Source organism: Tetrao urogallus (genome assembly GCF_951394365.1).
Source record: "Tetrao urogallus genome assembly, contig: SUPER_28_unloc_1, whole genome shotgun sequence".
Classification (NCBI taxonomy): Eukaryota; Metazoa; Chordata; class Aves; order Galliformes; family Phasianidae; genus Tetrao; species Tetrao urogallus.
Window position 1 is genome coordinate 107,708 of NW_027639058.1, and position 27,438 is coordinate 135,145.

Sequence of the window (27,438 nt, forward strand, 5' to 3'; positions counted from 1 at the left end):
CACAGGGAGAGCTGCTGTATGCACACCTCACCCTATCCGGACCCACACCGCCATGACACCACCAGACCTCAAACCCAACACCGTGCTGGGGTTTCCCCGCCCGCTTTACCTAAAGATGAACAAATAAAGGCCTTTGCGCTTTAAAAACAGCCCGGCCCACAGCGCCCTGCTCTCCTTCCGTCCCCGCACCGCCCCCAAAAACGTCCCCGACGGCCCCACGCTTTGCGAGTCCTCCCACCGCCAAGGGGGCGCTGTTCGCTCCTCGCTCTCTTCCGGCCTACAACTCCCGTCGTGCCCCGCGCTCGCCCCGCCCCCTCCTTTCCCCCTCCCCTCCCCTTCCCCCCCCCCCGCCGCCATGGGGGCCGCCGTCTTCTTCGGTTGTGCCGGGATCGCCTTCGGCCCCGCGCTCGCCCTCGTGCTGCTGACGGTGGCGGCGGAACCGCTGCGGGTCATTATCCTGGTGGCGGGGTGAGAGATGACCCTGGGGGGGGGGGGGCTTTAAGGCCCGTAGGGAGGCGCTTAGGGGGCTGCTGGGAGCCACGGGGGTCGTTTGGGAGACCGGGAGCCTTTAAGGGGGGGGGTTAAGGCCTGCTGGGGGGGGATTGGGGGCCGAGTGGGCCTTTAGGGCGCATTGAGGTGGGTGTGGGAGGGCCGTTGGGGGACTGGGGGGGTCGTGAGGGGGTCCGAGGTGCTGTCGGGTGGGGTTGGAGAGGGGCTGGGGGGTGTGGGTGGCTCTGGGGGTCTTTGGAGGGGCGTGGAGGGACGGGTGGGGACACAGCAGGGATGCAAAGCCTCCCCTCCGTGGGATACAGGAGCCTGGATTGGCTCCGACCTGCCCTGTTATCAGGCCTGGTGCTGTTATTGGGGCAGGTCCGGTGGCACAGCCCTTTAAGACCCCCCCCCCCCCAAATTTCCTCCTCCCCCCATCCCCCAGGGGAGGTGTTGTCTGTCGGGGTGCTGCTGGTCCCCAGGTCACGGCTCCTGCCAGGGCTCTGCCACTGCCATGGCTTAATGCAGGGTTCTCTGTCTGGGAAGGAGGCAGGAGTGGATGTGAGCCGTGCCTTTCTCCCTGTGCTCATCTGTCCAAGGACAGGCCCTCGATTGGGCCTTCCTGAGGTGCAGAACCGAACAGCTTTCCCTGCTTCCTAGGGCAGCAGCTGTCTGCAGAAAAGGTTGATGTGGCCCCGAGAGAGAAAGGAAGATTTCTGTCTCCGAGTCTGTTTGATTTTCAGCTGTGTGCTTCCTCGGGCAGATTGACACGTCTCACATGGCAGTGATGAAACAGCAGAAACTCTGCCACCAAAAACTTCCTGTGCTGACCTGGAGCCAAGACAAACCACAGCAGCAGCTGATGGCTCAGCGTGTCACAGCTGCACAATCCTTAACCTCCAGATCCTGAGCGCTGCCGGGGTTCCCTGTCTCAGCTCCCTGTTTTCTCTCTGCAGAGCGTTTTTCTGGCTGGTGTCGCTGCTCCTGGCCTCTCTCATCTGGTTCATTTCGGTCCATCTCAGCGACCAGGGCAATGCCAGACTTCAGTATGGCCTCCTTGTCTTTGGGGCCGCTGTCTCCGTCCTGCTGCAGGAGGCTTTCAGATTTGCCTACTTCAAGCTGCTCAAGTAAGGGCCCGTCGATGGGCAGCGCTCCCTGCTCCCTCACCCTGGATCCTCTCAAGCTGTGTACTGAGTGACTTTCTGGTAGCTGTGGTCACTGCTGAGCTCTGATTTTTATCCACAAGTTTCTTCCTCCTTAGATCCCGCGCTGGCGCTGTTCTCCTTCACTCCAAACTTGTTTATAACCACCACTTCCCGTCCTGTCTGACGCAGCTCCCTTTGCAGGGCAGATCCCCATGCAGGCCCCGTTTCTCCCCACTTCCTCACGCTTTCCCTTCTGCCCAAGCAGGAAAGCAGACGAAGGCCTGGCGACGATCAGCGAGGACGGCCGGTCACCCATCTCTCTCAAGCAGATGGCGTACGGTGAGCACGGAACCAAGCAGGCATCAGGGGGGCGCAGCGCACAGCACGGCCCTGATGTCCTTGTCCCCCTCTGCAGTGTCAGGTCTGTCCTTTGGCATCATCAGTGGCGTGTTCTCAGTCATTAATATCCTGGCAGACTCCATCGGGCCGGGCATCGTCGGGATCCATGGGGACTCGCCGTACTACTTCATCACCTCGGGTGAGGCTGGGGGCTGGCTTGGATCTGCCCCACCTCAGCAGGGAGGCGTGGGGGGCTCTGAGGGGTTCTGTGTCACTCTCTTCCCACAGCATTCCTTACCATGGCTGTTGTTTTGCTCCACACCTTCTGGGGAGTGATTTTCTTCGACGCCTGCGAAAGACGCCGTTACTGGTGCTTGGGGCTGGTTGTCGTCAGTCACCTCGTTACGTCAGGGCTGGTGAGTTTGGTGCACTGGAGCAGACTGCCTCTGCACCACAAGCTGACCCCCAAGTAAAGCAGATGTCGTCATCTGGGGTCAGCGAGGGGATCGCAGGGGCCCCCACTGGGCTCTCAGGCTCCCTCTCTGCCACAGAGGCGTGGGGCAAATCCAGTCCCTTTTGTGCACCTCGTGGCCGGGGCAGCCTGTTCTGCTGTGCCTTGGGGACGTGGGGTTTAAGCAGGGTTAGTGGAGGGCTGCGGGTCAGCTGGAGGATTATTTGCTAAGACCTTGGTGGGAAACTTGTAGGCAAGAATTTTAGCCAGGCTTAACGGAGTGCTGCCATGTTGGGAGGCAGCTGCATAACAGGGGGGCTCCCTCTTCCACACACCCTGCAGCCATTTCACAAGGGCCTTGCAGGTGCCCGGTGTGGCTGGCAGGAGGTGACGTTTCTAACTGTTCTCTGTCTCTGCAGACGTTCCTGAACCCCTGGTACGTGGCCAGCCTGGTCCCCATTTACATCATCACCTTCTGTATGGGCATCTGGGCCTTCTTCACAGCTGGGGGCTCCTTCCACAACATCCTCAAGTGCCTCTCCTGTAAGAAGTGGGCAGAGCAGGGAGGGGGCACCCGATATGGGGGTGTCACTGTGGCTAAATGGGGTTGTTTGGGGTCTGATTTTTGTGTGGAGCCGGGAGGTGGACTCGGTGATCCTTACGGGTCCTTTCCAGCTCGGAATCTTGTATGGCTCTGTGCCCTGTGGGCATTTTGGTGAGTCGGCCTCAGCTGCCAGAGTGCAGGGAGGTCTGTGGGCTTTGGGCATCTGCAGCAGCAGCTGAGGGGATGCAGGAAGATGGGTGTCATCCGGACCTGCCTGTCTGTCCCCAAGCAGCAGCTGCATCTCCTGGCTTTTGGGGGACTTATATCAAGCCACAAGCAAGCCCCCCCCCCAAAAAAAACAGCCCTGCTCCCTGTGTTGTGAAACACTCACCCTCTTCTTCCTTTCTTTCCCCAGGCAAGCAGGAGGATGACAGCAGAGTGATGATGTACTCAGCACTGCAGGTGCCTTTTGAGGACTGAGCAGCGACGGCAGCCCTGCCCGCCTGCGCCGCCTCCATACCCAAGTGCCCTGTTTTTGGCAGCTGGGAGGTCTCAGTGCTGCCTTCACTTATGCTGAGGCTGCGGGGCTCCAAGCGGTGCCAGGGCAGCCTGGGGAAGCTTTGCTCCTCTGGAGCTCCTGGACGGCTCTGCTGAGCTCAGCCCCATTGCAGCCCCACTGAGCGAACCCTGTCGCCCGCCCTGACCTGGAGCTGCGGCACAAACTCTGCTCTGAGTCCCATCCCTTCCCTGCCACCCACTCTGGGCACCTTTTGGGGCAGTTTCTGCCTGGTGCCATGCTGTAGCCTCGTGGGCACCTCCTGGCCATAGCGCTCCCGTTAGCTTCGTTAATGACTTTCCATTAGTCTTTTACAGGGTCTCTCTGCGGGGTGAGCGCAGGGAAAAGATCCAGGTGCCCCTGGGGCTGCTGTGGTGCCCCCCAGGCATGGGAGAGGACCCCCCTCCCTCACCTTCCCCAGTGAGGGGCTCTGGGCTGTGACTCTGGGACCACCCCCCTCCCCAGTGTTCACTCCCATGCTCCCATTCCCCTTTGGTTTTTGGGATGATATCTGTTGTTTTGGGGCCACAGAGCTCCCCCATAACCAGCCAGGGGTGGGGGCTGCTCTGCCCTCCCCAGCTTGCTGCTCTCCCATTCTGTTGTATTGTTTTTTTCCAAGTGTCTGGGAGCTGCTGTGTGATCGGGGGAGGGAACAAGTCTTAAATTATTTTTTTGATTCAGAGTAAAACCCTTTTAATAGTGATGAGCGTTCATGGCACCGAGATTTTATGGGATGGGGTGAAGTTGGGGGGGACGGAATGAGGTCAGTGCTCTGCAACCTGCTCTGCCAGCTGTGGGGTTGGGAAGGGGCTTTACTTCCAGCAGGGCCCCTTCTGTAGGGCTGAGCCCCACCACGCTCTTCCTGGGGGGGGTCCTTCCTGGCTCAGGGTCGGTGGCTCTCATCTGAAGCCGCGCGCCGGGAGGAGGCCTTGAAAACGACGTCCTGCTCCTGTGTCCTCCGGGCGCTGCCTTACAGGAGAAAGGAATGGGCTGAGACCCTCCGTGAGGATTTGAGGGGGGTCCCAGTGCCCCCCAGCCCTTCGTTTTGGTGGTGAGGATTCCTCGGGGGGGGGGGGGGGAAGGGAGGTTCTCACTCACCGAAGCCGTTTGTTCACAAAGTGAACAGTGAGGAAGAGGCCGAGGCAGCCGAGGACGGTGCCGAAAACGATGGCGATGACTTCACCTGCGTGACCCCACAGAGGGCTCAGGGCAGGCAGGGGGTCTCCCCACCCCCCCAGAGCTGCTTTACCTTGGATGTGCTTTACCTGTTGAATACCCCTGGGGACCTGCAAGAGAAGAGCCAGTGCTGAGCTCTGAGGGCCTTTGTGGGGTCCCCTGCATCCGTCCCAGAGTTCAGTTCTCACTGCTGGTGAAGGACGCCAGCACTGGACGCTGGTTGAGGTCCTGGGGGTCCCGAAAATTGTCCTCCAGGCGCTCAGCTGAGGGCTCGTCAACTGCTGTGGCGTACAGGGAGCCCTGCAGCTGCTCCAGCTGCAACAGGAACAGGGCGGCTGCGACCTCCGTCCTCACCCCGACAGCCCCAAAAGCCCCAAAGCTTTACCTGAGCCGCGCTGATGTAAACGGGCTGCTGGAAAACGGTCCAGAGCACGCTCTGCAAGCACGGTGGGGTGGTCAGGGACCCATTGTAGCGGTAGTAGAGGTCCAGGCGCTCGGGCAGCAGCTCCTGCACGCTGAAGGAGGGGATGGACGTTGTCTGCCCTGCGGGGGACAGCAGCGTGGGGTTCCCCCTGCCTGCACCCTCCCCTTCGTCTCCCATGCGCTGCCCTCTCGCTCGCGCGGCCTCTCACCGGCATAGCGGATGCTGCCCAGATGGTTCAGGATGTTGGCGTAGGCGGCGTTGGGTTCATCGCCAACCTGGGGGGAGGAGGGGGATGAGGAGGGGCTCAGGGCCGCGCTGTCGGGCTGGGGGGTGGCTGGGGGGTGTCCCGTCCCCCTCCCCGTACCTCCAGCAGGATGCCGAGCACGGCCAGCCCGGCTGTGTGATGCTGTGCCTCGCTGGCGTTGGCGTAGCGCTCCGCGTCGTAGTGCACCACGTGCATCTGCAGCACCGTGGGGCTGGGACCCCCCCCCGGCTGTGCCCTGTGCCCCACACCTTCCCCCAGCCCCACACCCTGCCCCTGTCCTGTATTCCTGTTCTGTATTGATTTCTGCATCTGGATCTGTTCGTGCACCCAATTCCCTCGCCTGCACCCATCCCCACGCCCGGATCTGTGCTGCTTCTTGCACCCAAACCTATTCTTGCACCCATTTCCCATGCTTGCACTCATTCACATACCAATTCCCATGCCATTTCCCACAGCCATTTGCCTACCCGTTCCCTTGCTGATTCCTGCACCCACACCCATCCCTGTGCCCATTTCCCAGACCCATTCCTACACCGTTCCCATGCTGTTTCCCAGACCCCTTACCATTCCCATGTGGATCCCCACATCCAGACCCATTCCTACACTGTTCCCATGCCATTTCCCAGATCCCTTACCATTCCCATGTGGATCCCCGCATCCAGACCCATTCCTGTGTCCATTTCCCTCACTTGGACACATTCCTGTACCTGTTCTTGTACCATTTCCCACACCCAGACCCATTCCTGTGCCAGTTCCCATACCTTTTCCCACACCTCTACCCATTCCCATACTTTTTCCCACACCCAAACCCCTTCCCACTCCTGTTCCCATACCGTTTCCCACATCCATACCCATTCCTGAGCCCATTTCCCACACCCAAACCCATTCCAACACACCCCTTTTACCTCTGCAGCTGCCCGGCGCCCATCCAGGAGATGCTCAGCCCCCTCGGGGTGACCACTGTGACCCCAATGGAAGTGGAGCTGTGTAGCAGCAAAGCTTCGGGGCAGCCCCTCCAGATGTAGGGTGGGTGGCAGTGCCAGCACCACTGCAGGGAACACCATGGCGGGGAGGGGGACTGAGCGGGGCTGTGACATGGAGACCCCCATCATCACCTCCCCCAGACCCCGATCTCACCGGTGTGGCCGTTGTTGGTGAGGCTGAAGGTGGGGACGAGGGGGTGGTCGTACCCCATGGGGCGGATGGGGGGCAGCGAGGGGTCGGGCAGCACCCGCTGCGTTGCGATGTCAATGGGGGATTGGGATCGGCCCCCGCATGCTGGGTGTCCCTCAGGCCAGTGGTGCTGCCCGTGGGGACCTGTGAGGTGACAGCATGGGGACCCATAGGGACAACGCTCCCCAGCCTTATAACACGCCTGGAGCACCACGTAGACCTAAATGCTGTTGTTTTCCCCCAAAAGCCATTGTTTTGCCCCCCTAAAATCCGGCCCCTTGGGGACATCGGTGACGTTCCCAGCCTGGTGCCACCACTAATCTGGGGACATTTTTCCAGCTGGTGAAGCAGGGACAAAGGCAGCCGCTCAGACGACCTGCGCTGACCCCACAGCAGTGGCACCCGTGGGGTCCCCATCCCCACAGAGGGGTTTAGCGGGGATTTGGCCGTGGATGGACCCTAATTGGATTTGGCAGCCGAAGCGGGGCTCTGTGCCTTATGTAAAGGAATACAATGGGCCCATTGGGGTCTTGGCATTGGGGGGGTGGGGGGGCTGTGGGGGCCCTATTGCCCATCCGACAGCCTCCTGGTCGCCCACTGAGCACCTTCCCATTTAGGGGGACCCCTCCACTCTGTGGCAACGCTGGGGTTGGACCCTGGGTTGCAGTGAGGTGTTGGGAGGGGGAGAAGGGAGCAGTAGGGAATTGGGGTGACCCCAGGTTCCATTGAGGTGTCTGGAGGGTGGCAATGGGGATTTGGGATGGGAATGAAGTGCTCAAAGTGAGGGCAATGGGGAATTGGGGTGGGGGTGACCCCGGGTTCCATTGAGGTGCCTTGGGGGGAGGGGGGGGGGGGCTCACCCCTGTGCTGCTGCACGAACCCCACTCACCCTCATACGTCCAATGGGGACCTGTGAAGGAAGCAGAGCTGTTGGGAGACTTTGAGGGGGGTACAGGGCTTTGAGGGGGGTCCCCCAACCCAGGGGATCCCCCAACCCTTCCCCATGGCCACGGGGAGGAGGGTGACATCAATGGGGGGAGCTACAAATCGGGGTGAATTCCTGCAGAAATGGGCAATGGGGGGGAGCACTCACCAGCGGGCAGCGCAGGGCACAGAGCCCCCAGCAGCAGGAGGGCACGCAGCATGGCAGGGGGAGCTGCTGGGTGCTGCTGCCCGGCCTTAAATACCCCCCCTGGGAATTCCTCCCCCCACCCCCAACCCCCGAGGAGGGAGGAATGGGGATGGGGAGGGATGGAGGAGGGGAGCTGGGAGTGGGGGGAGAGGGTGAGGAGGGTGAGAAGGGTGAGGGGTCCTGCAGGGGTGGAAGGGGGGGGGGGGAAAGGAGAGGGGACATTGGGGCGCTGAGGGGGAGGGAGTGAGCGTTATGGGGGTGGGGGGGACTTGGGGGGCTCTCTGTGCTGGAGGAGGTGTGGGGCTCGCTACTTGGGGGGCACATGGGGAGCACATTGGGAGGCACCGGGAGGGCACTTATGGGGCAGCCGGTGGGGAACTGGGAGGTACCGGGGGGGGCACTCAGAAGGTGGTGGGGGAGCAGTGGGGAAGCAGTGGGGGATACTGGGGGGGACGCACGGGGGGGGGACGGAGGGGAGGGGCTCAGACAAAGCCCCGCCCATCACCGCGCGCGTTCCCGCGCCCCCCACGCGCGTTCCCACGCCCGCGCACGGCCCGCCCCGCCCCGCCCCCACGTGGGCGCACACGCGTCTGCCCCCCCCGCACTCTATTATGTAACGGCGCTGAGGCGACGCCGCGCTCCCATTGGCTGAGCCGCCCGCGAGCCGGCGCGGAGCCGCGGCCCATTGGCTGAACGGGAAGTGGGCGGTGCTGAGCTCCGTCCCGTACTGCCGGCGGGACGCGGCCGCGGATCTGCGCTCACCGAGGCTCCCGTAGCTTGGGCCCGGTTCCACCGAGACCCGTCCCGCTCCCCGCCAACCCCGGCGCTGTGACCGCCGCCCGGTAGGGGGCGCTGTGTCTCTCCGCTCCGCCGCCTCGCCACATGGAGGGGCGTGGCCACGGCCCCACCCTCCCAACCAATCGCCTCGGGGCAGCGTCCGCATTGGGCACGGCGTGCGGCGGCAGTAGCCAATCAGGTATAAGGGGCGTGGCGGCGAGAGGCGGATCCGCCCACTACCAGGGGTGCGGCAGCCAATGGGAGCGCAGGGGGCGGGGCGACGGCGGAGGCACGTGCGGCCGCGCACGTGTACGCGTGGGGCAGCCGCAGCCGGGGCGGAACCGGCGCCGGTGCCGGGACAGCGCGACCGGGAGCGGGACGGGGACGGAGGGACGGGGAGAGCGGCACCGGGCGGGCACGGCCCCGCCGCAGCGGCTGCCGCCTGCAGGTGGGTGGGTGCGGGGCGGCGGGAGCGGGGGTGGGGGGTATCGGTACCGGGGGAGGGGAACCGGGAACCGGGGAGGGGGAGGGGGAGATAGGGGTAGAAAGGGTGCGGGGTGCTGGAGGGGGAGGACTGGAAGCGTTCGGCAGGGAAAGGGAAAATGATGAAAAAATAATAGTAATAAAAAATAAAAGAGGAATGGAAAAACGACAGGAAAAAAAAAGGGTTTTTTTTTAAAAAAAAGATAAAAAGCGTAAAAGAAGAAAAGGTGAAGAAAAGACGAAGAAGGTGAAAGAAATAAAAAATTGTAAGAAGGGCAAAATAAAAGGATGCGAATTCCCATTTCCTCGCTGATTTCCCCATTCCCCGTTTCCAGGTGACCCCATGGAACCTTCCCAGCTCTCCCCCAGTTCTGGTGATGGCACTGGGACTGAGACCCTCCCCAGAGCCCCCCCAGTGCCCCCCCGGTCTGAGCGGGGCCGTAAGAGGAGGGCAGGGGGGGATCCGGAGCCGCCCCCAGTGCTGCGTGGTGCAAAGCGGCCAAAGGATGGGGATGGGGATCCCCGGCACAACACCACCCCCCCCAGCGACGGCGATCGCCTCTTTGCCCAAAAAGTGAGTTTTTGGATGAAACGAAGCAGCGCTGACCCCTAAAACGTTGCGGTGTGGGTTGGAGTGTTCCTGATAGGGTGGTTTCAGGGTGTCTTTGTGGAGGGGGGGGGGTGTTGGGGGTCTCATAGGGGTGGTAGTCTTCATCCTCCTCCTCCTCCTCCTCCTTGCAGTGCCGGGAGCTGCGGGGTTTCATCCGCCCTCTGACAGAGCTGCTCAATGGGCTGCGCATGGGGAGATACGACAAAGGTGGGTGCCCCACAAACCCAGAACCACAGCGTAGGGATTTATGGCACAGGAGATCCTCCACCACATCCCCATAGTGTCCCCAATGCTCTCCTCCCCCCCCTCCCCCCCATGGCATGGGGGGACTTACAGCACAATGGTTCCATCCCCGTGGCCCCCTTTACAGTGACTCCAAAACCTTTCCGTAGTGCTGAGATTTGTGGTATGGGGTCTCATCCCTACGTTCCTGTCCTCACGGGATGTGGATTTATGGCACAGTGGTTCTGTCCCCACGGTGTCCTCAGCATTGCCCCATAGGATGGGGATTGTGGAAGGAAGCTCCGTCCCCACGGTGTCCCCCAAACTCACCCCATGGGACGGGCATTTATGGCACGGGGGGGGATCCCACCCCACAGGGCTCAGCAGCTTCCAGCAGAGCGTGGCCATGGACAGAATCCAGCGGATTATCGGCGTCCTGCAAAAACCCGAAATGGGGTGAGTACCCCCCCCCCCAAAAAAAAACACCCAAACACCCTGAGGATCTCCTCTCCATCAGGGGGTCCGCAGCCCCCAAACGCTCCCTTTGTGGGGCTGGGGGCTGACGGGAGCCCCCTCCGCCCCGCAGCGCACGCTACCTGGGGACCCTGCTGCAGGTGGAGGTGATGCTCAAAGTCTGGTTCCCCCACGTCGCCCCTAAAGCCGGCCCTGAACCCGATCCCGTCGGGGTTCTCCTGCTGCTCCGAGACCGCCGCAGAGCACACGGGGACGGCGCCACGTCGGGGACATCGGGGGGGACATCAGAGACGACACCAACAGGGACAACACACCCCAAGTGCCCCCTCCCCACCCGGACTGGGGCCCCCACGCCCCCCGCAGCACCCGACGTGTGACCGTCCCCAGCACGGGATTCTCTTCTTCTTCGTTTTGGTTTTTGGGTTGGTTTTTTTGTTTTTTTTTTTTTTTTGGCCTTTTTTTTTTTTTTTTTTTTTCTTTCTGGTTTATTTTTTTAATTGTTTCTTTGAATTTTTTTTTTTTTTTTAATTATTATTATTATTATTATTTTGAAAGTGGGGGCAGGAGGCAGCGCCCCGTCCCCGGACTGCGAGAACAACCTCAAACGAAGTGGATTTTTGGGGTCTCTTCTCCCCCCCCCTCAAACCCCACAGACACGCAGCAGAGCCGCCCCCCCCTCCAACCCTGAGCGCGGTGCCTTGGGGCCTCGCTGCAACGCCGGGGGGGGCACAAGGGGACAGGAGGATGGGGGTGGGGGGCAGGCCCCCCCGCAGCAGCACAGCCACCCCCCAGCCTCGTGCCTTCCCCGCAGGGTTTTGGGGCGCGACGCGTTCCCCCCGTGGGAGCAATAAATGGCAGCGGAGCGGCTGGGCTGGGCTGTGATGGTGTCCTCTGTACTCGCTGGGGGTGTGACGTGGGGGTGGAGGGGCTGTTTTGGGGGTGAGGAGGTGCGGGTTTTGTCTCCTTGGGTCCTGGTGTCCCCTCAACCTGGCCCCCATCTGGGTCCTGGTGTCACCCCTGGGCTTGGCATCCTTTGCATCCAGTGTTCCCCTCCACCGCCATGTGGCCCAGTGGCCCTCCTGAAGCTGCTGTCCCCTAAACCTGGTGTCTCCACCCAGGGGTCATGATGCCCCCTGGGATCTCTGTCCTCTGGATTTGTTGTCCTCTTTGAAGCTGGTGTCCCCATTTGGAGTTCTGATGTCATCCCCGAGCCCTGTGTCCCCCGGGGCTGCTGTCCCTTGGATCCAATGCCTCCCCCCAAGTGGTCCAGTGGTCCCCCTGGTGCTGTTGTCACCCTGCAGCCTGGTGCCATCCCTGGACCCTGTGTCATCCGCAGTTCTGCTGTGTCCATACCCGCTGTCCCTTGGAGCAGCATCCCTCCTGGACCTGTTCTGATGTCCCCCATGGGGGCCAGTGGTTCCCCCTTTGGGCTCAGTGCCCTTTATCAGGACTTGTGTCTCCTCCTGGGCCCGGTGTCCTTTGGACCCCACAACCCCCAAGCCCGATGTCTCCCCTGGTCCCGGGATCCCCTGGTGCTGATCCCAGCCCCACACGGTGACCCCTACCCAGGACCACATAGGGATACACGGAGGCGGAGCCTCTCCCATGGCCCCGCCCCGTTCACTCACGCCACGCCCCCACCGACTCGCCTCACAAGCCCCGCCCCTTTCCTCTTAACCACGCCCCCTCTGGTTAAGCCCTGCTCCTTTCCTCTTAACCACGCCCCCTTTGGTTAAGCCCCGCCCATCGGCCAGGGCTCTATGTTGATTTCCGGTTCCGGGGCACACGGAGGTGAGTGACGGCGTCGCGGTTTCGCGGGGTCCCGGTGGTTCCTGGGGGCAGGGGGGATCCCGGGGCGGTGCCGGCCTTCAGCGGAGCCCCTCGACCATGGCGAATCACCTCCGTTTCATCGGCCGCACCGTCATGGTGCAAAATGGCAATGTGGATGCGGCCTATGGGGCGCTGAGCAGGTGAGGGGCTGCGGCTGGGCCCGGGCGGGGGGCACCGAGCATCGCAGGGGGTTGGGGCAGAAGGGACTTCACAGCTCTCCTTCCCCCTCGGGTCCGCCCTTTGATGTGGGTTGGCTGCTCTGCACAGGGGTCCCATCTCTGGTTTTTGGGCACCTCCAGGGATGGAGACCCCCACAGGGCAGTCCGGCCGGGGTCTCACCGCCTTCTGGGTGATGCCTCGATGCTCTGCCCTGCTGCTCCTGGGTGTGGTGAAGCGGAGGGCAGGTGATTATGTCCAAAAAGTGCTGCCCCAGGGGCATCCCAATGTGCTTACATTTATGGCAAAAGCTCCAATGTACTCTACGGCACTTCACAGTGCTCCCAGAGTGCTTCATTGTGCCCTAGAGGCCTTTTGGGACCCTTCTGTGTACTCCTGAGCACCCTAAATTACACCCAGAGCTCTCCAGTTTGCTCTAGAGCACTCTACAGGCTTCCTGGTGTTCCCAAATTCCTGGTAAGTGCACCCTGGACAACTCCCAGAGCATCACTGCTGTTTTGGGGTCTTGTAGCAGAATGCAGGAAGTGAGTTTCGTGTGGTGAGTGAGCAGGGGGGACAATAAGCAACGCGAGCTTTGATCTTGAAATGCAAAGGCTCAGCAGGCACAGGGTTCAGTGAAAGGGGAGATAAAGGCTGTCAGGACGTTACAAGCAGCTGGGCTGCGGGCAGTGCAGGAAGTGGCAGCGAGGGCACAGCGGTGGGGAGGAGGAAGATGTGATCACGGTTCTCTGGTGTCCCCTTCCCCGCAGGATCCTCTCGCAGGACGGCATCATTGAGTCGGTGAAGCAGCGGCGTTACTACGAGAAGCCGTGCCGCAAGAGGCAGCGCTTGGCCTACGAGGCGTGCCGGCGTGTCTACAACACTGAGATGGCACGCAAAATCTCCTTCCTCTCCCGCAAGAGCCGCACAGACCCCTGGCTGGGCTGCTAGCGGGGCTGTGGCCATCTGTCTGCATGGCTGTCTGTACATTGGGCGCTGCATCTATTAATAAAAGCTGTTCTGGTTCAGCCACGCTTGGGTGTTGCAGTCAGAGGGATGGGGGTGGGTTGGGGGATTGCAGGTAAGGTTAATTGGCCGGGGCAGAAACGTGTCCTGGTGGCTCCATCCGCCCTCTTGTGGTTGTTTCCCTCCTTTTCACAGAATCACAGAATGGCCAGGCTTGGAAGGGACTCCAGGCTCACAGAGCTCCAACCCCACACTGCATGCCAACCTCCCCACGTTTCACAGCAGCCCAGGCTGCCCAGGGCCCCATCCAGCCTGGCCTCCAACCCCTCCAGGGATGGACGGGGCATCGCAGCCTCTCTGGGCAGCTGTTCAGCCCCTCACCGCTCTCCCAGCACACAACTTCCCTGACCCCCAGCCTCCAGCTGCCCTCCCTCCGCTTCCAGCCCTTCCCTGGCCTGCTCTCATCTCCCCTGCCCAAGAGCTGCCTCCCCTCCTGGCTGCAGGCTCCCTGCAGGCGCTGCAGGCTGCACTCAGCTCAGCCCCAGCTCCTCTTCTCCATGCTGAACGAGCCCAGCTCCCTCAGCCTGGCTTTGCACGGAGCTGCTGCAGCCCCTGCTCATCCCTGCGGCTCCTCTGGCTCCTCTCCCACAGCTCCCTGTCTTGTCTGGGAACCCCCAGCCCTGGACGCAGTGCTGCAGACGGGGCCTCAGAGAGCAGAGCACAGAGGGACGATCGCCTCCCTGTCCCTGCTGCCCCCCGCTCTGCTGATGGCGCCCAGGATCCCGTTTGCTTTCCCAGCTGCAATCACACCCTGCTGGTTCAGCTTTTACTCCTCGGGACCCCCGGTTCCATTTCAGCAGCGCCGCGCTCCAGAACCACTGCTCTTTTTCCGCAGGCGGTTTCCCGCGCTCCCGTGTCACGTGATGAAGGCGCGCGGCCTCACTTCCTCCTTTCGTTTCCTTCCCGGCAGCCCTCGAGCGGGCGGACACGCATGCGCAGCGCTTCCGCCGCAGCCGTTTCCGCTTCCGCCCCGACGTGCCGTCGCCGTCAGGCCCGCAATCGCCGTTCGGGCCGGGGCCTGCGGGGGCCGCGCCCCGCCGCGGTGAGGGACCGGGGGGTGGCGGGAAGGCAGCGGCCGAGGGGAGCGGGGCGGGAAGGCCGCGTCCGAACGGCTGTGAGGGAATCCGGGGCCCAGCCGTGACGCGCGGTGGCAGAGCGAGGCGAGGCCCCTCCGCCTGGCCTGGAGCCGGCCGGGAGCGCCGAGTTTGTGCGCTCAAATCCGGGGCTGCGGGTGGGGCTGAGGCAACGAACGCCGCGGGGTTGGATTATATTCAAAACGTTCATCGTAACCGTTAATTTCAGCGGTCCCTTCGGGCGTGTGGGAGCTGCGGGGCACCGAACGTCTCCGTTTGTTGTGGCCGCAGCGCTGTGGGAGCGGCAGTTTCACGTTAGCCGCGTTTCGGGAAGCACCGAAGGGGCCCGGGTCGGTGGGTGCCTCCATGTAGGTGTTTACAGCCCGTTTTCTGCGCTTCTCGTGCCCTCGAAGTCCCACAGAGCTCCGAGCATTGACAGCTGCGGGATTGGTGCTGATGAGGGGTGGGGGGGAAATGCCATTGAAGCTGCTGCGTTTCTTCCTCGGTCCTCATGAATTGCAGGAGTTGAACAGGAATGCGAAGTTTAAGCCAAGTGCAAATTAATTCAGTTTAGCCTTTCTGAGCAAGCGTGCAGAAAGCTGTGATGCATCAGCAGCGCTGTTGTGTCGTAGTTATCACTTATCTTGATGCGTCTTGACTCTCAATTAACTTCACCCTGAAGTATTACTTGCTTCCAAGTCTGGACTTAATGATGAAATGCTGTAATGATGTTCCTTTGGGCTGTATCCGATGCTGCTTTTTAATGTATCTCAGTGATCCCCACTGTCAAAAATGCAGGACTGCAAGGTGTGTCCAACCTCCTCCCTGCGGGTCATTAGGAGCTCTCCAGCTGAAGCTTCACCCCTTTTGTTGCTCTTTCAGACCTGTAGGTTTGCTTCTCTCGGCTGTTTTTCAGTCTCTAACTTGAGAAGCGCTTTGTTACCACATCCAGGATCTTTGTTCTCAGTTTTAGGAGTGATAACTGCATTTTAGGTGCTGTTAGCTCTCATTTTAAGTAGCCCTAGGTTAAGGTAAAGGCTCTGCCAGGTTTTTCCTGGGGGCAAGAAATGTTGAGGTCAAACATATTTCCTTAAGAAGATTTTCTCCTGTTTCCAGATAAAGGAGACTTGGTTTCCAAATCAGATTAGTGCCTGGCTGAGTAATTAAACATTATTGCATCCGCTTCGTTGCAGCTTATGTTAAAGAACTACTAATGATTAATGGTGAGAAATTATTGTCTTGAATCTATGATTTGGAATCGGGCTCAAAAAGAGCCAACAGGGAAGGGCAGCATTGCTGATCTGCTGCTTCATTTAAGCAGCAAACACGGAGGCAGTCAGGGGTGTGCTGGTGGTTAGGAACCAGTAGACCTCAATGAGATTGTTGAGTTCTCCCTGGGCGTTACAGGGAGGCAGCCTGCAGCGAGGAGCTGGGAATGTGCTGAGAGTTGTTTGGGAAGCTCGTGGGAATGGGAAGAACCAGTGGGTGACCCATCAAGATGTTGCTGTATGTGTTTGAGGCGTTGCTTAGCAGGTGCTGTGCATGAAAAGTTCCTGAAATTGGTTTGGGGAGCATCTGTAAGTGGGCTGGCGTGCGTGTAGCTGCTCCAGGCTGTGTTAGCAGGAGAAAGCAAGGGCTGAAGCAGCACCAAGGCCAAGCTTTTCTCCTTGTGTTTGTGAGAAAACTGTGCGTGGAAGTGGGTCCTGATTTACAACAACTGGAACATGCTTGCCTTGCGTTCTCCCAGCTCCCTTAAGGGAAGGGTGGTTATGTGCTGGTGGGGTTTAGGAGATTCTGGACTTCACTGTGGCCATCTGCACAAAACCTGTGAGCGGGGTTTCTCTTCTCACAGTTGGAAGCTGCATCTTGTCTGTTCTCCTGAGACCTCTGTGTTGCTCACGTAATTTTAGCGCTTGTTTTAAAAATCAGGGAGTGAAAATAACCTCTAGGAGTTTTCACCAGCTTCAGGCTCTGTCTTTAATGCACCAAAATACCAGCAGTCTTTGTTTTGTTGAACTCTGGTTGTCTTGTTTGCTTTCTTCACAGGTACAAGCAAGATAACTGAGATCAGCTTCGAGCAGCAATGTCGCTCTCCAAAAGGGAATTGGATGAGCTGAAACCATGGATCGAGAAGACAGTGAAGAGAGTGCTGGGTTTCTCCGAGCCCACTGTGGTCACTGCAGCACTGAACTGCGTTGGGAAGGGCATGGACAAGAAGAAGGCAGCTGGTATGTCACACAACCCTGAGCTTGTGTTAGAAGCAGTCAGGCCCTTTGGCAGAAGGAAACCTATACAGCATACACACAAGAAATGGGTTACGTACTGAAATGAAAGAGCCTGTGTTGGCATCACCCGTTTCTAGTCACTGTGTTGTGCTTGAAGCAGCCTCAGACCAAGTTTAAGCTCTCTCCCTCCATCTCAGAGAGGCTGAGCTTGCGCTGCTGGTGCTCAGCTGCATGGCAGGTTGTGGTTTCGTTGCCACTCGAGGCTGTCAGTGTTTGGGAGGTGGATGCCATGCATGTAGATCTGAAGGCAGATTCGTTCAGCACAAGCTTTTATGCTTAGAACCAAAGCTAACCAAACCCTGGAGCTCACGTGCACCTCTTTGCACAGTGACAGGGATAATGTCTGACAGCCTCGATGAGGCAGAGGTAAGTACGTGCAGGTGAGACAAGTTCAAAAGCTTTGGGATGTACTGCAGAAAGGGATAAAATGAATTTAAAATCTATTTTTTCACCGAAAGGAATTTAAAATTACAATTTAATCTCTGTTGGTTTTTTGTTTGTTTGTTTTGTATTGTGCTTATTTTTTTTATCTAGTGGAAGTCTGGACTCCAGTACAGCGAGTTTAAACTCCTTACTGCAGGATGTCCTTTTGTTGCCCTTTTTCTTAACTCCAGATGTCAGCATCTGCAGATCCCAGAGGCTTCCTGAGCCCTGGTTGCAGGTTCCACTGCATTAATTGGGTTGAAGCTGCATTTTAAAAGTTTTCTGTGGCTCTGCAGAAGGCTCTGTGAGTTCTGTGCTCTCCCACTCATCCTGAGCAGCGAATTCTGCCACTGACACAACTCCTCTTCTTTCCCAGACCATCTCAAGCCCTTTCTCGATGATTCCACGCTGCGATTTGTGGACAAACTCTTTGAAGCAGTGGAGGAAGGGCGAAGCTCCAGGCACTCAAAATCCAACAGTGACCGGAATCGAAAGCGAGAGCTAAAGGTGAGCCAAGGACTGATTATTGATTGTGGTTTTCTGTTGTTCGGTGGCTTTGGAGGCAGCACTGGTACTCTGTCACACTTTCCTCTTCCAGAGAGGTACATCTTGTAATGCTTAAAGTTCAAGAGAAAAGACCCTTCTCCATGATGAAGTGTGTGAGCCTTTACCTTTCAGTTCTCTTTACCTTCTGATGAGGAAGCTGAATGCTGTCCTTGGTGGTGTCCAAGGTGGAAGCCTGGGCTTTTGGTTTCTTTAACAATCTCTGCTAGGCTCGTCAACAAAGTAACTCAGACAGCAGGGCTCCATCTCTGCTTCCTCTCCCACTCACCACTGTTGCACTTGGCAGTACTGACTCTTGACAACCTGGGGCAGAGTTGTCCCACCTCACAGTAACTTCTTGTTCCTCTTCCTTGCTCTGAGGAGCCTATTTCAGTCTGCCACTGGATGGTGCCCTTTTGCAAGTGAATGGGTCTTTCTGTGGTGAGTGATCTGATGGGTTTTCCTTCTCTTTTCCATCTGGAATCCACAGAGGGCAATTGTTGGCAACCTCTTTTCCCTCACCTTAGCACAAGGTTGATTACAGCAGGGATGTAGAAGCTCTCTGGTGTTTCTCCCACCTAACACTTGTCTGGGATGGGGAAGGCTCGTGCATCCAAACCTGTTTTCACCTCCTTTGTTCTCTTGAAGACTTTACTGGCCACCTTCTGGAAATCCATTTTTTTCATCACTCGCATACTGAGTTTAAAAGTGGCTACTCTACATGCTGCTCCCTGCTTACAAAGTAAGTTTCCTTTGACTTTTTTTTTTCTGAGGTTCCTATGTTATGGTAAACTGTATTGCTCTGTAAGTTTGTTTAGTCGGCACCTAACCTCAGTTATCTACAATAATCCTTTTCAGATTTCAGTTTTTCCCTCCTCAGATGTGTTGGGGAAACAGCTGCCTTTGCTCCCCATTTGCTATTAGAAACTGTTGCTTTTTCTCTCACTCTCTGGAGGAGGTTTTAATACCTGCCAGAGAAGGGCCTCCTGCAGACCTCAGATACATTCATCCTTTAAGGAGCAGTGTGTTTAAGCAGTTTCCATTCTGCCTGTTTCAGTGCAGCCTGAGCAGCAGCAGTGCAACTTCATTTAGTGATCTGCAGAGGTCTGGATTTCGGGTGTCCCAGTGAATGTTGTAGCTTAAAGGACTGCAGCTTTATGCAGCTTTCTTGATCAGAACAGTGGTTCCAATAAGCATCTACCAAATATTTCTGTTCTGTGGTTCCACTTCAGTTTGGGTTTTAGCCCAGCACACGCACTTGTCATGCAACACTACCACTCGAAAGCCAGATTTTGGCTAGGCTGTTTTCTCCTAGCTGTGCCCCCTCCATGCTTTTGCTTTTGCCCTCTTGTGGAGGCGGCAGAGAGAAACATCACGCGTTGCATTGCTGCGTGGTACCCTGTGGTGGGCAGACCTCAGGCCGTGGTGTTGTAGGGAGATTCGTACCATCCTGTGGCACTGCTGACACGCACAGATCCCACGCTTCTTCAGAAGTGAAATTCAGAATTACCCGTTATTGCACCTGGCTTCCCCCTGTCTTGTCCTCTCTGTCTTGTCCTCTCACCTTCCTGTGGCCGGTGCACTGCAGAACAGAGGGAGGGGAGGAGCGGCGTCCCGCTGCAGCCTGGCGCTCTGTCTCACGCTGCACACGGAGGCAGGGATGTGGCTGGGTGTGGGGTTGGTGACTTTTCTCCAGTGCAGCATCTGTGTGGGTGTCCTCCGTGACCGCAGATGATTGATGGTGTTCTTGGCTTCTAAACTGACCCAAAGCAGGCCTGGGCTGCAGCAGAGCAGAGCTGTCCTCATCTCTTGGCTCCTGATATGGAGACAGGCATCCGGCCTGCTTTCTTATCAACCTCTGTTTCTGGAATTGCATCTTGGAGATCCTTCCTCAAGATCTGTCCTCACGCGGCTGTAAAGCGACGTGGTTGAGTGAGGCTGTCAGATCCTGATCCTGTGTAGAATGACTTTTCCCACCACCACTGCAGGTTTCAGAGTTGAATTTATACTTACGCACTTAGCTCTGTAGCATCAGGAGGTGAATGAATTCAGGATGCTACTTACTTGGTCATATTAGCTGTCTTCAGCATTCTGGCTGACCTTCCTTCTCTCTCTTTGGTTAACTCTCGTGGGGTAGGCCATTGCTTGGGAAGTTTCAGGAACTAAAACGTAATGGTTTACACACTTTATACTATGGGCAAGTCCTTTCTCTTGAACTTGTAGGTTTTCCAAGAAGTACCTGTGTCTGGATGAGGATGTGTCCTTGTAGAATATGAACCATTATAGTGAAGAAGGGATTTCAACTAACGCTTACAACCGGTTTGTATATTTTTATTTCCAATAATGCTCTCACACACAGTACAGGAACACAATTGCATGGACAAATCCAGTTGGCCTTCACTTAAACAGGCACTGACCAAATGAAATCTATGACCACCAACACACGAGCTGGGGAGCCCTTGAGTGGCACGTTTCCCCAGTTCCCCAAGCACGGAGCTCTATGTGAAGCACACTTTTGTTTCGAGAGACGGACACCTGATGCAAGTCCATGATGTGATCAGTGCCCCACTTGCTCTCTGAGCTGTGCTTCTTAAAAGCAGCTCAGCATCTGGCTCAGAGCCGGAGCCTGCTGGGTCAGGCTGTGAGGAAATGCTGCAGGTATGTCCCTGCCTCCAGGGCCTGGGATTCTGTTCTTCCTTTGGTCAGAACACGATAGGATGGAGCAGCTTTCATTTTCACCCCCTCTGAAGTTGACTGAAGATACAGGCACCCTTAGGGCCTGGTCACACTAACTTGTGTGCAGGCTTTCTCCATCTCTCTGAGTAGCTGAGTGAGATCTTACATCTCCTCAATTCCCAAAATCCCATGACCACCGAAGAAAGCAATGATGGCTTTTACACAGGCGTGTCCCTGGAGGGTCTGCTGTCCTTTAAGCTGCTGGATGGATCATCATCGATGCTTCTCTTGCGAGGAACCAGGGCACAGGCTTGATGTGGGACTACCAGTTAGGGCAGCCTGTGAGTGCCACCCTGCAAACTCACAGTGCAGTGCTGACCTTTCAGTGCTGGATTTAATTCTCACGGTGCTTTCTTGTCCTGAAAGAGCGTTCACAATGGAAATTCTTAGCTTTTAATCAGCTTTGTTTTTCTCTCCTTTTACCTCAGGATGTGTTCGGTGATGACTCTGAGGTATCCAAAGAATCTTCTGGTGTCAAGAAACGGCGCATACCACGATTTGAGGAGGTTGAGGATGAGCCTGAGGTTATTCCAGGCCCGCCATCAGAAAGCCCTGGAATGCTGACCAAGCTGCAGGTCAGTCTGACTGGGCTGTGTTACATCAGCTCTGTCTCCAGAACAGCGCTGAGATCTTGAATCCTGATACATTGTAATGTTTGTTTTCTCTGGATCCACAAGCTGTGCGAGCAGATGGCAAACTGCTTTTGGCCATCCTTGGTTTGCTGCAGTTGCTGCCCGTGTTCTTTTCACAGAGCTCACTGCCTCTTGTGCACTGGGCTAATGACAACATGGAGTCTTCAATTGGTGAAAGTCTGGATATTCTCTTATAACCTGCAGTAACCAAGAGGAGAAAGTCTTAGCAGACAGTGCCTGCACTGTTAGATTCCTTCACTACAGCTGGCAGTCATCAATTAAAGTAGCTTGATACGGTTCTATTCTCATTAAGCTGGCTTGAGCTCATTTGCAGCTGTAAAGCGGTGTGAAAGGGTGCTGGTGATCCTTTCTCTCCTTCCAGTCAAGTGGAGAAAAATTCACCATCCCATTTTGTTTCCACAGATCAAACAGATGATGGAAGCAGCCACCCGACAGATCGAAGAGAGGAAAAAGCAGCTGAGCTTCATCAGTCCTCCAACACCACAGGTAGCTGCTGGAGTTAGCAGGCTGCTTTGTAGCACGCAGCTATGATGTGTTGACCTGTGTTGGGGGTATCAGAACAGCTGTGTAACAAAAGTCATTTCTCTGTCAACAGCCAAAAATTTCTTCTTCATCCCAATCGGAACGTCTCCCCATCGGCAACACGATCCAGCCCTCCCAGGCAGCAACCTTCATGAATGATGCCATTGAGAAGGCCAGGAAAGCTGCCGAGCTGCAGGCCCGAATTCAGGCTCAGCTGGCCTTGAAACCAGGGCTTATTGGCAATGCCAACATGGTGGGGCTGGCCAATCTGCACGCCATGGGGATCGCACCGCCGTGAGTAGCTGCTGTTGTTCTGAACGCTAATCCTGACAGTGGAGGTTCCAGAGTGTTAATAGAGGGCGTAGCCAAAGGGTTTCCCCTGTGCATCATCAGTTGTAGCAGCTCTTTAGTGGCTGCTGAAGGAAAGAATGTGTTACGGAGATGAAATGGAGGTCACTCCTTCCCTGAGAAACGCTCAACTTCTGTACGTGAGATTCGGGTCCTTTCTGGCCATATAAAGCTGAGAGCTGAGCAGTACAAGGAAGCCATTCACAGAATTTTCACAAGTTATGGGTCTGGTGCTCACGGTGGGAATGTGGTTCTCAATTCCCTTGAATTAATGCTATAATCACACTTGAATGTGTTTGTTTTGCCACCAGGAAGGTGGAATTGAAGGATCAGACAAAGCCTACGCCACTGATCTTGGATGAACAAGGCCGAACTGTTGATGCGACTGGTAAAGAGATTGAATTGACTCACCGCATGCCAACCCTAAAAGCAAACATCAGAGCTGTGAAGAGAGAGCAGTTCAAACAACAGCTTAAAGAAAAGCCCTCGGAAGATATGGAATCCAACACTTACTTTGACCCCCGGGTCTCCATAACCCCAGCCCAGCGTCAGAAACGCACCTTTAAGTTCCATGAAAAAGGCAAATTTGAGAAAATTGCCCAGAGGTTGCGAACGAAGGTATTTGAGGTCTTGCCATGCTAACTGACAGCACAGAAATGAGGGTTTGGTTCAGGATGGGAGTTGATTCTCCTCTCCTGGGATGTGAAGGGAGCTGTGTTCACTTGAGGAAGAAGCTTTTTGGTAAAATCACACGTTGCTTTTTCTGTCAACATCGTTCATATTGAAAAGGCAGACTTCCAAATAAGAATATATTTGTGGAGGGCGCTTCCTCACTTGACAAAAGACAAAATCTGGTGGTTTGTTGTTCTGGTTTGTTGGCTTTTTTGATAAAGGATTGAAAAATTCCGAAGGGAATAGATAGTTCTGTGGCCAAGTCATCCTTCTACAGAAGTGATCACCTTAGAGGTGCAGATTTCAAAGAGTCTTGGTAAACTGCCCAGGTTTGTGAGGAAAATGGGAGAGAAGAGCTTCATTAGACAGGAAATCCCAGGGAGGTGATGCCCAGAGAGGCATTATTTGGGGATCGTTCCGTGCTTCAAGAAGGCTCAGTAATAACACCAAGTTTGTAGCAAGTTTGTTAGAAAAAGCACTGGATTCATCATCTTGTTTTGTGAGGTTTCCTCTGCGGTTTGCTTCAGATTTAAGCATATACATTTGCAGATGAGGAGATGCCTACATACTGTGCTTTTCCTGAAGTTGTGCTATTTCAGAATGACTTTTATGTGCCACTTTCCTCTCCTTGTTCTCAGGCTCAACTAGAAAAGCTGCAGGCAGAGATCTCTCAGGCCGCCAGAAAGACAGGGATACACACTTCTACCAAGTTGGCTCTTATTACCCCTAAAAAGGAGCTGAAAGAAGGGGAGATCCCAGAGATTGAGTGGTGGGACTCGTACATCATCCCTAACGGCCTTGATCTGTAAGTGTTTTGTGTACCAGGCTTTGATTGGTCTCCTGCACGAGGAAACTGGGAGTTTCTTGGGGATCATACGGGGCTCTGTGGAGCAGTGTGGCAAATTAGGCTGGGCACATCTGCTTGTGCTATTGAATTCTGCCGCAGTCTCTGAGATACAGGCAGGCTCTGGGTTTGCTCCCAGGTCTCTCCAAGGGTGTTGGTAGGCAGCTGCCCTTCTTTTTTGGAGACAGCGTTCCTGCAGGCACTGAGCAGCTGGCTGCCTGGCAGTCAGGGCGATGGTTTGGCCCCAGGTTGGTTGCATTGGTTGTGCTTTCTCAAGCACAAGTGCAATTGACTCACAAATCTCATTGGAGTTGTGGCAAGCCTGTCTCCTAACTGAAATGTGTGTGGATATTCCACTGGGGAACACGTCTGTGCTGCATGCCTCTGTTTTATGCTTTGGGTAGAGGTTTGTGCATGTCAAATACCTGCCGTGATTTGTCCAAGGGAAGTGTTATTTTTTTTCCATGGCTTGTGTTTAAGGGAATGCAAGAATCCAGGCTGGGAGGTTTGCAATGATGCCCAACTCTCTCCTTTCTAGAAAAGGCGGAACGTCTTCAAAAAAAGATGAATACTTTGGAATCACAAACCTCGTGGAGCACCCAGCACAGCTTAACCCACCAGGTACTGCCCTGTAGCACTCTGGTCTCAGACTTTGCCCAATTTGGTTGACTAGGTACAAAATATTCCAGAATGTTGACACTTGGCAAGGTGAACCAGCACGCTTGCCCCAAGCTGTAGTTAGCGCTGACTGGCGTGTCTCTTATCCCTGTGAGGTAAAGAGATCATATGAAAATAAATATGAAAGCTCTGCAAAAGCAGCCAGAATTGGAAGGGAGCCTCTCTGCCCAGTTTTCAGAAAGCTTGGCATAACGTTTGTTTTTATCTTGCCTTGTTTCTCTTTGCAGTGGACAGTGACACACCAGTGACCTTGGGTGTTTATTTAACTAAGAAAGAGCAGAAAAAGTTACGGCGACAGACTCGGAGAGAAGCCCAGAAGGAGCTGCAGGAAAAAGTCAGGCTGGGCCTGATGCCACCTCCAGAGCCCAAAGGTAAGAAGAAACAGCTGCAGCGTGCGGAGTTGGGTTGCTGCAGGCCGTTAGCTGTCAAGCTGTGAACGTGGTTGGGAATTGCAGCAGGAGTGCATGTGAGCCTGTGAACATGCTGGGTGTTGCTGTGAAATATGGCAGTTCTCTCATCTTCCTTACAGTAAGAATTTCAAACTTGATGCGAGTATTGGGGACGGAAGCTGTTCAGGACCCAACAAAAGTCGAAGCTCACGTTAGAGCACAGATGGCAAAGAGACAGAAGTAGGTGGCACGCTGTGCTGATTTTTTGTTTGTCTTTTCTGGATGGACTTTGTGGTGGTGCTGCATTTGTTCCTAGAGAAGAAAGTTCCAGAACTGATGTTGCAAAGCAAGAGCAGTTTGATTTGTATGTGTGTTTGTGTGCGCTGCTCTTGCAGTTTATTTCTACTGTCTTGAATGAACCTCTCAAGGCCCCATGTGGGGATTTGGGTCTGAGTGATCAATTTTTGGCATTGGAAATTGGCTTTGTGCCCTGTGTTAAATGAGTTTCCTCCTGTGATGATGATTGACAGGATGGTTGTTATCAATTAACACGTTTAGGGAAGAATTGGACTGGTGACTGAATTAAAAGAGCCCATGTGCTCAATTCAGGAATCTGGGTAGAATTTGGAGCTGTTTTGGGATCCATTCTGTACTTAAGGATCTGTTTCAGTGTGGTAACAGGTAAACTGTAGGCTGTGTTTTTGCTTATTGCTGTGTCTTTTTGTATCCAGAGCTCACGAAGAAGCAAATGCCGCAAGGAAACTGACAGCAGAGCAACGAAAAGCAAAGAAGATTAAAAAGCTGAAAGAAGATGTTTCACAGGGAGTTCACATAGCTGTGTATAGGTGAGTGCTGGGATGTGTGCTCTTGATGGATGTTTGTACTTATGTCAGTTTGTAAATGGCCCACGAAATGCTCTGTAGAAACACGTGCTGTGAAGAGGAGCGTCCTTTGGCCTACTTGACAGATTGATGAGCAGAAATCAATTTCAAGATCTTGAACAATAGCTCTGTTCTTCCACAAACAGCTGTTTTTTATCCTGTCCTTAGGGTCAGAAACTTGAGCAATCCAGCAAAAAAATTCAAAATCGAGGCGAATGCTGGCCAGCTGTACTTAACAGGCGTGGTGGTGCTACACAAAGATGTCAACGTGGTCGTGGTAGAAGGAGGTGAGGATTTCTGAGGCAGGTTTTGGTCGCGGCATAATGTTCAAAAGTTTGCTTTTGCAAAAATCACCTGCGTGTGAAAATAACAGCCAGAGGGTTGCGGAAGAACAAGGAAGTGAGGAGGCACTTTGAAACTGCCTTCATTATGGTTTTAACGGTGCTAGTACTGAGCACAGACGAGAGCACTGTAAGCCAGATGGAAAAAAACAGTACGTTTGATGTTGATGGAAAATGCATTCGATTTAAATCATTGCATCCATTCAGAGTCCAATGCAGTTACTCACAGTTTGGCTGGAAGGGCCTGGCTGTGCTCTGCTTGTGTCTGATCAGCTGAGCATGCTCTGAAAGGCTTAGCTGTGTGTTTGTGGGTGTTGTTCTGCTGCCTTTTAAAATCTCCTAAAGCACGAAGGTTATGGAACTGTGTGAATGCGAGTCTCAATTCTCCCCAGGCCCGAAAGCACAGAAGAAATTCAAACGTCTTATGCTTCATCGAATAAAATGGGATGAACAAACATCAAACACCAAGGGAGAGGGTAAGTGTAAGACCCTGTGGGGAAGGAGGTGGTAACAGATCGTGTTGTAGCCATTGGACTGGTGGAGCAGTGGTGGAGGATTCTGCAGGACTAGAATTTGTTGTTGTTGTTTTTCCAGATGATGACGAGTCTGATGAGGAGTCTGTTAAGAAAACAAACAAATGCTCTCTGGTTTGGGAGGTGAGTGGCAGTTCTGGTTTGCTGGGAGTTCGGGGGGCTTAGGCAAGGCACGAGTTGACCCTGCCTGACAGAATGGCTGACGTTCTGCAGCTTTGTGTGAAATGGAAATGTACTGGTCTGACTGAAGCTGTAACCATTTCTTAAACTATAGCAGAATTACACAGCACAGAGTGGACGCTGGTAACCCATGCTTCTGCAACAGTCAGGTTAATTGATTGCTAACCTGTAAAAACATTTATTCTCAGGTTCCCCCGAGTCGTTCAGTTTTATTTCAGCTACTTTCTCCCACAGACTTGTTGAAATGAGTCCCTTTTCTCTTCCAGGGCACAGCAAAGGATCGCAGCTTTGGCGAAATGAAATTTAAGCAGTGCCCCACTGAAAACATGGCACGGGAGCACTTTAAAAAGCACGGAGCAGAGCACTACTGGGACCTGGCTCTGAGCGAGTCCGTGCTGGAATCCACAGACTGAGGGTGCTGCTGCCCCGGCACCCCTCTTGGTTTGAGAACAATACCTCGTGGGAACTTGGACGAACCCTTCCTCCCCTCCGCTCTCTCCGCAGTACAGCGAGTATGATTAAAGAAATATTTTTTAAAACGAATCAGTTAACATTTGTTTCCTGGATACATTCAGCTCCTGGAGGTGCCGGTGCAAACCTGCTGGCTGCCGCCCGGCTGTGCTGTAGGGTCTCTGAGCTCCTCTGGAAAGAATTGTTTTGGAGCAGAGGGGGAGAAATTGTTTCTAAAAGTTGTTTTTGACCCCTCAGGAGCCCGAGGTACGACGGCCTGGGAGGTGGGGGGGGCACCACGGGGTCGGTGTGGGGCAGGAGGAGCACTTGGTGTTTGTAAAGCAGAGTAGGAGACGGGGACTTAGCCCACATCCTATATTTACATAATAAACTTTTTTTGTAAAAGCTGAAGCCGCCTTCTGTTTGTGTGTGTGTGTTTCTGGCAGGGTTTGGAACAGCGCCGACTGGGGGCAGGGGGGGGGAGGGACTTTGGTGCTTTAAAAGTAGCTTGATCTCAGGGCAGCGCACACTGGGAAGGGCAGCTCTGTGTAGGGCCGGGTCGGGCGGAACGACTCTGTTACTTCACGGCCCGCCTTGCTCCCCCCCGACCCCGCC

General features: G+C 55.5%; 4 protein-coding genes across 5 annotated transcripts; 3 read left to right on the forward strand and 1 right to left on the reverse strand.

Moving 5' to 3' along the window:
- Positions 1 to 355: 355 nt before the first annotated feature.
- Positions 356 to 3,448, forward strand: APH1A (aph-1 homolog A, gamma-secretase subunit; the record flags this gene model as incomplete). The annotated part of the gene is made up of 7 exons (XM_079550938.1): positions 356 to 468; positions 1,446 to 1,616; positions 1,900 to 1,973; positions 2,050 to 2,172; positions 2,262 to 2,389; positions 2,844 to 2,967; positions 3,384 to 3,448. 7 exons carry the CDS (start codon positions 356 to 358, stop codon positions 3,446 to 3,448), a joined length of 798 nt encoding a protein of 265 aa, XP_079407064.1.
- Positions 3,449 to 4,407: 959 nt separating this feature from the next.
- Positions 4,408 to 7,707, reverse strand: CA14 (carbonic anhydrase 14; the record flags this gene model as incomplete). Its single annotated transcript, XM_079550921.1, has 10 exons — positions 4,408 to 4,489; positions 4,623 to 4,707; positions 4,790 to 4,810; positions 4,889 to 5,015; positions 5,086 to 5,243; positions 5,333 to 5,399; positions 5,489 to 5,584; positions 6,516 to 6,706; positions 7,452 to 7,472; positions 7,656 to 7,707. The coding sequence occupies 10 exons, from the start codon at positions 7,705 to 7,707 to the stop codon at positions 4,408 to 4,410; spliced, it is 900 nt and encodes a 299-aa protein (XP_079407047.1).
- A 4,430-nt stretch (positions 7,708 to 12,137) lies between these two features.
- MRPS21 (mitochondrial ribosomal protein S21) lies at positions 12,138 to 13,270 on the forward strand. The gene is made up of 2 exons (XM_079550927.1): positions 12,138 to 12,230; positions 13,017 to 13,270. The coding sequence occupies exons 1-2, from the start codon at positions 12,148 to 12,150 to the stop codon at positions 13,195 to 13,197; spliced, it is 264 nt and encodes an 87-aa protein (XP_079407053.1). The 5' UTR covers positions 12,138 to 12,147; the 3' UTR covers positions 13,198 to 13,270.
- Positions 13,271 to 16,428: 3,158 nt separating this feature from the next.
- PRPF3 (pre-mRNA processing factor 3) lies at positions 16,429 to 26,840 on the forward strand (the record flags this gene model as incomplete). 2 transcript variants are annotated; one of them, XM_079550925.1, is made up of 15 exons in its annotated part: positions 16,429 to 16,573; positions 17,430 to 17,560; positions 20,761 to 20,907; positions 21,388 to 21,471; positions 21,581 to 21,801; positions 22,167 to 22,473; positions 23,166 to 23,332; positions 23,910 to 23,992; positions 24,277 to 24,420; positions 24,579 to 24,678; positions 25,170 to 25,283; positions 25,488 to 25,606; positions 26,053 to 26,136; positions 26,255 to 26,316; positions 26,640 to 26,840. In XM_079550925.1, the coding sequence occupies 15 exons, from the start codon at positions 16,429 to 16,431 to the stop codon at positions 26,784 to 26,786; spliced, it is 2,055 nt and encodes a 684-aa protein (XP_079407051.1). In that variant the 3' UTR covers positions 26,787 to 26,840. The 2 variants fall into 2 exon arrangements, with proteins under 2 accessions (XP_079407051.1, XP_079407052.1); XM_079550926.1 differs by having other exon boundaries at positions 21,605 to 21,801.
- Between the last annotated feature and the right edge of the window lie 598 nt (positions 26,841 to 27,438).